Here is a 10,543-nt window from a genome sequence, read left to right as displayed (position 1 = left end):
CTTAAACAGTTTAAGTTTACAAAGCAAAAAATTACACGTCTTGGCAAAAAATTAAGGGAAATTATAGTTGCAGGTCTAGAATGTATATACTTTATGATTGAGTAATATGATTTTGTTCAATTAATGTAGCCGATTTTTCATCTAACGGTATAAAAGTTTAAATATAAAGAGTATGTGTAATGCGACTTGAAAAAAAGAGTGCATGCATGCCCTTTGTCTGTGGACCGTTGATGTGTAAGATTTTATTTGATGGTAAAAAAATATGGGTTTAACTGTTGGAGGAGTAAACCACTATGTATAGTTTAAGGAATGTTTTTAGACTTCTCATATACACCAGAATAATATTTCATTGAAAAATGAACAATGGAATAAGGAAGGAGACTTCCCTCTAAAATTTAGCAACTGCTTTTAGGAAGGTAATTGAACCACGCCTCCTCTTTCTATTCCCTCTCCAGTGTTTTTTTATCCTTACCGGTTGGGTTTAAGCTCAAGAGTTCATACCATGATGAATCCATTCTAACTCATCCCACCAACACCTCTATTTTCAGCTCTTCAATGCTTTTTTTACAGCTCTATAGTAGCCATGTGTTTTTGTTTTTTTCTTTGCTTTAACCATAATCCTAATTCAGCTATAATCTTTTAAGTTAAAAATAAAATAGAAGAAAATGAGGTAAGCAAACTCGATCCATGTGTTACCATGAAATGTTGCTCAAAGGAACAATAGACGAGATCGAGAACAACAACAACCATATTTCTCTCATTGTATGTATGATCTCAAGAAATCAAAGTGGTTCCTATAAGTGAACCCAAAAGACATCACGATTTTTTCTTCACTAAGAAACAAACACCCCAGGTTACAAGCAAAACCAAGCATAATCAAGAATTAAAATATTGAATAGTCGCTATTATGTTAAACATTTCTTTCTCATTTTCTTATTGAGATTGTATATAGTCACTATTATGTTAAACATTGATAGGAAGATATATATATATATATAAATATATGAGGATAGAAGATATGCTCCCAGTAGAACACAGAGAAACCACACCATAAAATAAGATAAAGCCAATCACATAACCTCTTGCAACTTCAAGGAGAATATATATGATGGGTTACAAGTTGTGTTACTGTATATGTTATTAGTTGTGATTGGTGAGAAAAAATTAAGTTTATTAATTTTTTAAATTAAATATATTTTATCAATCAATCACAAATTACTACTACATGTAGTAATACACTTTATAAGACAATTGTGCGCTCTCTTAAAGTAGCAAGGTTGGGGTTTTATCACATGACGAATGAGTTGGGATCCTCTCCATTAATGGAGAGACAAATGATCATTTTTGCACCTATACATAGGGGTAAAAATATTATATCATTATATCTTAGGATAAAAATGTCAAATCACATTACATTTTTTCTCTTATTTTGGATGTATTTGCTTCTCCATTAATGGAGAGGATCCTAACGTATGACCAAACATGACACCAATCAGGGGTATACATCTGTTGTCCTATATTTTGTGTCACTCTATGTATCATGAGTTTGTGATTGACCAGAAAATATATATTTAGGTTAAAATTTAATTATTAAATATTTTTCTGACCAATCATAAATCTATGACATATGAAATAATGTAAAGTATGAGACAACAAATGTGCTCTCACCTGTTAGCCACTATCATTTTTAATTAATAATGAGTTTGAGTTGGTTTTGCACAACGGGAGTCAACATATTAAATGCCAAAATTTGAAAATTGAAGATATATATGTTGACAATTACGAAGGGTTAGAAAAAGAGAGAGACATCAAATGACAAGCCAATGGCTCAGTAAATCATAATGATATTCACTAATGAGTTTTGGTCGGTCTGATATACATATAGGAAACATATTAAATACTACCAAAATTTGAAAACTTAATATATATAAATAGATATATGTATTAATAATAACTTTTTATAATGTAATTTATAATTTATTATCCATATTTAATAATTATTAAAGTTTCACTATATAAATAAATGAGATGAATGTATATAAATATTTAAATTAATAGTACTTATTTCCTTCTACCGGAGAGACTAATCTATATGTCATTACATGTAACTCAAGAATTCTTTTCCATAACATTTTGAGTAGCTCTAAAAAATTCTTTTATATTAATAAGATAAAATTTAAAATGATCCTAAAAATTTAAATATTAATTAAATTAATCATTTTTTTAGATTTTCATGTCTAATTTTTTGGATATCTTATCATTGTATCCGTGTAAGGATATATTTGGAAAAAAATTCATAATCTTTAAGTACTAGTTTGATTTTTATGATTTTTGAGGTACTAAATAATAAATCAGAAAAAAATTGAAGGACTAAATTTAATATTCAGTATATACCAAAAAAAAATTGAATATTTAGTATAATTATTGTTATTAGATTCAGACCGGACAATGACTTGGTCAGGATATTGAGCCAATAAGTCACTAGTTCAACCAGCGGATCAATGATTGGAATATTTAATTCAATTTACATTGAAAATTCTAAAAAAAATCATAATATTATATAATAATATATAATAATTGTATACTCAAAATTTAAAAATATTACAATACCTACTTAAACAACATAAAATAAGATTTTTACACAAGTAAGTTGATAATATCATCAAACAACATATGAACTATGCTTTAACCGTAATAAAAACGCATAATAAGTTTAAAATTTAATTAAACAACGAAGATTTTGTATAATGTAAACTAACATATGACAAACATAACAACAAATAAGTTAAAAGTACATGCTTTTTCACAAAAAACGACATCAATTTAGTTGTTTTTTAAAAAATATTTTTTAATTGATTCAGTCAGTCTAACCAATCCGACCATCCAAATAACTAGTTTTAGGCTTAAACTCATCGAGTCAACACGACTTGATACAAAACCGGTTAGATGAGAGACTTGGACCGGTTAGGTGTCCGATTCACAGTTGAACCGGCCAATACGAGCCGAGTTTTATAACATTGAGGATAATATTTTGGTAAGTTTTTTAAGAATTAAGTTCATGTCTATGGCCTTCACAAGACCAAATTGACTATCAATTATAAAAAATATATGCTCAAATATGTTTTTAGTATGATAGTTTAGCAAAATTTGATATAGTTCTAACAAGTTCTCCTTAATGTGTCACTGTATTTCCAGTCTTACTATATTCATGATTATTTTCTCAATGAAATCTTAATAAAAAAAATTATGTATAAAATAGGTGAATAGTGTAGTAAAATATACGCTAAGAGTGGTTTACTTTATTGCATATAACTACTTCAGCTAAATGAGTTTAGACCCATTCATGCATGATGGACATAATGGGGTAATTCTGTAGTGTTTAATTTGTGTAGCATAAGCATCGTCCACTCCAACCATAAGTGATAGAAAATTACCAGTTTAAAGTTGTATATCGATGCAATGATTACACTAGATAATTAATGTCAAATAAAGATCATTAAACTATAAGAAAAATCAAGGATGTACAAAGATTATTTTCCAGTTGTATTGTCATCAACCTAGGCCTCCAAATATAATTGTGTCACCCACTTAATTCTGTAATTAAATTTATTACCATATTAATAAGATTAGTTTTTCAACACATAAGTCCCATTATTGATAACATTCTAACGAAATTACTAAATAAATAACAAATTTAATATTAAGTTCATATTTTAATATTAAATAATTTAATTTAATATTTGATGGACTAAGATGATAATAAGTTTTTTAAAGATGTAAGTTGATAACACCTCAATTTTGGAGGACATTATCTATATCTTCATTATTTGTTACTCATTCTTTTCTTAAATATTGACATTTTTTTACATTTTCTTTTTGTCCTAAAGGTTTCACCTTTTACAAACCCCCAACTTAATTATACATTATTTTCCATTTATATTATTATCAATTTCATTACTCTTTTTAACTCCCATTTCTCTTTCAAATAATTATATTATTTAATAATTTTTAATGGTATTATCTATATCTTCATTATTTGTTACTCATTCTTTCCTTAATGTTGACATTTTTTTTACATTCTATTTGTCCTAAAGGTTTCACCTTTTACAAACCCAAAACTTAATTATACATTATTTTCCATTTATATTATTATCCATTTCATTACTCTTTTTAACTCCTATTTCTCTTTCAAATAATTATATTATTTAATAAATTTTTAATAGTATTTTATTGGATTTAACATGTACTAATTAGAAAAATATTTAACCAATAATGCACTATTGATTATTAATAACATTTGACTCTCAAATAAATATAAATCGATACCAATAATAAATGTTGTATCAACATTGTAAAAAACTTTAGTATCAACAGCAGATAGATCTTAACATCTATTGCTTAAAACATAGCTATCTATTCACATAACAGTGATAACACCATACTATAGGGTTTAGCATCCTACTTAACCAAGCGCCGCATTCCTCATATTCAGGGTCCGAATTTACTTTTTGCTTTCACCACTCGAATCCAAATATGTCTATCACCCAAAACCTCACTGCCACTTCAATCTCTTCTTCTTCCTCTTCTTTTTTTGCCCCATCTACCTTCAATTCTAGGTACTTCATCTCCCTTCCCAACAAAAAATGGGATCCTACCCACTAATGCTATTCATACAAAATTGCATCTTTCTTCTGTTTCCTTTTTAAATTTTTGTAAAACCCTCTTTTGGGTGCTGCAGGAATCAGGTTTCATTGCCTGTGAAAAGCGTGGGAATTTGCAAATGTGTTGCGGCACCCCAACAAGCTGAGACTGGTACCTTGAATTCTTCACCTTTATATTGTGAAGACTTTGTGACTCTTGTGATTATTATAATGTGGTACTCATGCTCATAGCTCTGCTTCATTTTGCAAAAAGTGATTCTAAATTACTCTAAGGAAGTTATTTTCTGGTATGGCTTTTGCATTTGACAATAATTAAATTTAAAAAAATAATTTGGAAGTTTTTTTTAATATAAATTAGCTTTTTTTTCTTCAAGTTAGCTATAAAATATAGCTTTTCATGAAAGTGCTTTTGGTAGCTTATGCTTTTTAGTACAGCCAAACAAATGTGTAAGTGTAACTTCTTTAATTAAAATGGCATTTTTAAGAAAACACAATTTTAAACAAACGGATCTTTATTTAGCATGTCTATCAAAGTTTACTACCTTGCAGTGCTAATTTGTGTTGCCACTGTTAATATAGCAGTTTTAGATACTTTCTAATTTTGATTGTGAAAATTTGCCACATTTGAGAATATGACAACTGATATCAAATGTTAATTTTTAACTTAATATGCAAAGATATAGGCCTTAAGAATTTGCTTGATGCTCCTTTAGCACAGGCTTGCTTGTACTAGATTCCTGGAATATAGTGGATTGTGTGTTGGAAGGGTAGCTGTAGTGGTACAGTCTTGGAAAAAAGCATGCAATGGAAATAACATTTTTTCACTTCGTTTTGAAGCCTACAAGACAAAGGTCTCTCGCAATGGAAATATAGCTAAACTTCAAGCTGGCTATCTCTTTCCGGAGGTATTTAATGCCACCTTTTCTTCGTGTAACTACTAAAAAATCAGTCTTTGATCACTGCAGTGCATAGTTAATCAGCTTACTTGCTATTTCGTCTATTATTATTATTATTCTTGATTACTTTGACTAAACATGTTTCCTTGTTTTGTTCCGATGGGATTCATGGTGTACATATCTTGGTTCATTTATTCATTAACACGTTGAATTAGATTGAAGGTGTATTCAGCATATATCTCATAATTCAAGATGAATAATTGTACATATTTTTAGGTAAAAGAATAATCTGTGAAGTAAGTTATTATAAAATCTTGAACTTTTTAGCCTCCATTTTTTTTCAGTGATCATTACTCCCTTTTAATCCTGACAACTAGACAGTCAAGCTATAGACTTCATTAAAGATGCCTTTCGTCAACAGCTAAACCTTATGCTTTTTAAATGAAAATAGTCCGACTTATTGTTTTGGAAGCATCCAAGAAATAGACGAGATTTTGTAACAAAGCATTTTGCTATTGAAACCTGTGTATTGTATCTACCTCACAAAAGATACAGAAGAGAATTGCGGAAATATGCGTGCATTGTATTCATTCTTTCTTATGTTTAGTTTATACACAGAATGTTATGAGTGTGTGTTATCTCTCTTTCACACTCTCCGGCCTCTTTAAGGTTGTTTCTTTACATGACGTGGAACTACTTCACTTCCTTTCTTTTTTTACTGATCCTTCTTTTCCTGCAATTTTATTACAAAAAATAGATTGCTAGAAGGCGGAACGCACACTTGCTGAAGTTCCCTGATGCAAAAATAATAAGCCTTGGAATTGGTGATACTACTGAACCCATTCCTGAAGTCATAACTTCGGCAATGTCAAAGGTAGAATGTTTGTCATCTGTGTAATTCCGCCCTTGTTATAGTTCTATCTGTTTAATTGTATCTTCCATTGACATAAATATGTATTTCCTATGTATTTTTATTATTAAAAAGGTGTTAATTAAGAATATACTTTATCAATTTAATTCAATTATAGTAGTGTTCCACCACCTGTTTCTTACTGTGCATTTGAATTGTCCTTTTCCTTTTATTCAGAGATCATATGCATTGTCAACCTTGGAAGGATATAGTGGTTATGGAGCTGAGCAAGGTGAAAAGGTATGTTGCATTGACATATTTAAGGGTTTTGCCTGTTTTTCTAATTTTCATTTTTGCATCCTTCTATAATGTGTTGCTCTACCTCACATACCTTATAATGTCAAACATTAATTTTTTGATTTTTTCTTCCCTACTTGTTTTCTTTTGATGAAGTTTATGATACTTAAAGTTTGAGAGACATCTCTAATCTATGCAGCCATTAAGAAGCGCAATTGCTTCAACATTTTACAATGATCTTGGCATAGATGATGATGATATATTTGTCTCAGATGGAGCAAAATGTGATATATCTCGCCTTCAGGTAATTTTGTATTTCTTTTAATATACGTCCAACTTATATCTCTTCTGCATATTCTGCTCTTTGCCTGGGGGGGATGGATCACTTACTGTGGTTGGATTTTGATTATTCTACTTTGTGGATAAGGAGCATGAGTGGGAATTGCATATTAACTGGGGATTTTCCTCAATCTATTTTCTTTCCTTAATTTGACTTGTTATATCTTCTATTTTCAATTTGTGGCAGATTGTCTTTGGGTCAAATGTAAAAATGGCCGTGCAAGATCCATCATACCCGGTAATTCATATCTATGTCATTTAATACAAGCATCTCATCTGTTGCTTAAGCATTCATTGTTCTTCAATATGCCAAAAATGTTGACTTTAGTTCAGTTTCAGTTGTTACATGTTGTTGGTTTACTATGTGATATGGTGACCGATTTCATTTCATTAGTCTTAAAAGATTAGAGGGCTTGAAAGAATGTTTTTCATTCCAATCTTTCAAGAATTACTTTTTCAGTATTTGATCAGCAAAGATCTATGAATATAAGAGACCGCCCATTACTTGAAAAAAGTGCCACACTAAATATATAAACACACAGAGAACTTCATTCAGTGTATTTGATTAATGTTTCAACTTCAATTGATAAAGTTTTTTACACGATTGTTGAAAATATAACGTGTGAAATGATTATCTTAGTGTACTGGATGTTGTTGTACGATTGATATCTGAGAAAAGGTTGAAAAGTAGCTCGTTCTTTAACTGCTTGCTGGAACTAGAAAATTCCAACTGGGGTTTCTATATAGTAAAATTTTAGAGGATGAATTAGAACCTTCAATGGGGCATACATAAACAATTATCTATATCACTATACACAGCAATGTTTTTGGCGTGCATCTAATTTTCTTCTGGTGGAATATTTGATTGTCACTGGAGTGAATGTGTTTTCTTCGATGGGGTTATTTGTTGGTATGCAAAACTGTGTTTGAACATTATTGGATGAATGTTTTTTGTGGGCATACACACTTGGAATTGTGCATGAGCATATTCCTTGAAAATGAATTCAGTATAAATTAAATAAGATAAATAAAGTTGCAATGCGGGGGAGAACCGTTGCTCCAGTTACTGGCCTTTTTGTCTCCCATAGATGTTCTCTGTAAATAATGTAGCTTATTTTATTTATATGCAGGCCTATGTAGACTCGAGTGTAATTATGGGCCAGACTGGCCTCTACCAAAAGGATGTTGAGAAGTTTGCTAACATTGAGTACATGAGGTGTACACCTGAAAATGGTTTCTTCCCTGATTTGTCTTCTATTTCTCGACCAGATATAATTTTTTTCTGTTCACCGAACAATCCTACTGGTGCTGCCGCAACAAGGGAGCAACTGACCCAACTAGTTCAGTTTGCTAAGGACAATGGGTCTATAATAGTCTATGATTCAGCATATGCAATGTACATTACTGGTGACAATCCGCGCTCCATCTTTGAAATTCCAGGAGCCAAAGAGGTCTGTCTTTAATTGATATTTTGATGTTTAAAATTTGGTCATTATCTTCACGCTTAACCACATGTGATTCTAGCATTTATTAAATACTTCTATATTATGATAGGATGTATCTGGTATATTCTTCTCTGATTACATGTGTTGTCACTTGAGTGCATGTGGCCACTGCTATAATTTAAATTAGCTTCTTGTGAATGTTATTTTGTGCCAGAATATTTTGCAACACTCCAATGCCCGAATATTCCTTCTTGCATGACATGAGTTATTCTAGCTTTGATCTAGATGATGAATCTTTTCACTCGTACCATGCTAGATTAGTTAAGATTTGATTGTTCATTTTCATCCAATATTGCCATGTCAAACTGATTTTTACTCTAGAAATAGTTTAGGAGTACTTGCCTTTTCAAACTATTTTCAAGGCACTGAACATTTTGTTAGTAATAAATTTGCACTTGCTTACTCTATGTGGTTTCTACTTCTATTTGCAATATTTACTAGGTTGATTTGAAGATGAATCTCTATTATTCCACTGTATGGATATGGAGATTTTTGTAACATAACTGGATGATAAAATCAACCAGAATTCCCACTAACGGATTTGGTGTTAAAATATTTTATAAAAGTTGGCCCAAAAAGTTTGTAATTTCCTTTTGTTCCTCAGTGTATACCATGGGTTCCTGTTGTAAATTTGCACATCGATATGCATGACTTGTTACTATTAATTGCAGGTTGCCCTTGAGACCTCATCATTTAGCAAGTATGCTGGGTTTACCGGAGTTCGTCTGGGTTGGACTGTGGTTCCAAAGCAGTTGCTTTTTTCTGATGGATTTCCTGTTGCCAAAGACTTCAACCGTATTGTATCTACTTGCTTCAATGGTGCATCCAATATTTCCCAGGCCGGTGGTCTGGCTTGCCTTTCACCAGATGGTCTTAAGGTCCAGTGATTTTGTTTTATTACTGAAGTTTATGAAAAAGAAAGAATTTTTTCATACATTATCCCTCTAGCCCTGCATTTTCCTTTGCCCCTTCCAAGGAAAAGGCCCACTGTTGCCAACACCTTATACTGGTTTGATGCTTATATTATTATAGCACCATTAAACTTCACATCCATTGCTCTAATATACCACCCTTTAACAACTTTATTCTTAGCCTTTAACGATGTGGGAAATGCATAGGCTTTGATGTGGTTTTCTTTAATCATTTCAAGCAAGAACGAGTCTATGCATGGTGTATAACAGACCTGCCGAATTTGAATGCAGGCTATGCGTGATGTTATTGGATTCTACAAAGAAAATACTGACATAATAGTGGAGACATTTGATTCACTTGGTTTCAAAGTCTATGGAGGGGAAAATGCACCATATGTGTGGGTCTATTTCCCTGGTCGAAGCTCATGGGACGTATTCGGTGAGATTCTTGAAAAGACACATGTGGTTACAACTCCTGGTAGTGGTTTTGGACCTGGTGGTGAAGGTTTTGTTAGGGTTAGTGCATTTGGTCACCGGGAAAATGTCTTGGAGGCCTGCAGAAGATTCAGGCAGCTATACAAGTGAGAATATCTCTTTGGTTTCGAGATGTATTCTTGGACTGGAGTGGGTTGTGTGTCTTTTCAGATAATTTTATTGATCTTCCTTGGACTTTAGACTATAAGGATGTAAAGACAGTCACTACTCACTATCAATTAAGAACTTTTATTATGTGCTATTTGCCTTTTCATCTTTGCATTGTGCACTTGGAGCCTGCAACTGCACATCTTCATTTAGATAATGTTAAATCTTTTATTTGTTTCTATGGAAAATGTTAACCCAGCAATTCAACTAAATGAATTTGTGAGAGGGCTTGCAGGTCTCAACTCATTAGTGCTAACTTGTAGCCATAGACTATCTATTCACGAAACAATTTATTTCAGTTTGGAACCTCCAGAACAAGAAGCAAGTGATTTTATGTCTCTGGGCGTGCATACCCTCAATCCTTAGTTTTCATCCTAGCTTTCAAGAAGAGGTGCTCAATCTCAGATATTCCTGTTTTAGCCTAGAAGTTGTTGTGATTATC

At 31.6% G+C, this 10,543-nt stretch overlaps 1 protein-coding gene and 1 long non-coding RNA gene across 2 annotated transcripts; one reads left to right on the top strand and one right to left on the bottom strand.

Annotated features, from left to right (window-relative positions):
- On the top strand, window positions 4,467–10,207 carry LOC109349302 (LL-diaminopimelate aminotransferase, chloroplastic-like). The gene is made up of 10 exons (XM_019590055.1): window positions 4,467–4,616; window positions 4,739–4,812; window positions 5,499–5,566; window positions 6,315–6,431; window positions 6,645–6,707; window positions 6,904–7,008; window positions 7,231–7,281; window positions 8,174–8,494; window positions 9,220–9,426; window positions 9,751–10,207. The coding sequence occupies exons 1-10, from the start codon at window positions 4,534–4,536 to the stop codon at window positions 10,042–10,044; spliced, it is 1,383 nt and encodes a 460-aa protein (XP_019445600.1). The 5' UTR covers window positions 4,467–4,533; the 3' UTR covers window positions 10,045–10,207.
- On the bottom strand, window positions 8,319–9,211 carry LOC109349305. The gene is made up of 2 exons (XR_002107943.1): window positions 8,582–9,211; window positions 8,319–8,539 (listed from the first exon to the last, which is right to left on the bottom strand). It is a non-coding gene; the product is annotated as an uncharacterized LOC109349305 (long non-coding RNA).

The sequence above is a fragment of the Lupinus angustifolius genome, chromosome LG06 (assembly GCF_001865875.1).
Source record: "Lupinus angustifolius cultivar Tanjil chromosome LG06, LupAngTanjil_v1.0, whole genome shotgun sequence".
NCBI lineage: Eukaryota > Viridiplantae > Streptophyta > Magnoliopsida > Fabales > Fabaceae > Lupinus > Lupinus angustifolius.
Note: the sequence above shows the minus strand (reverse complement) of the source record. Positions and strands in the feature narration are given on the sequence as shown.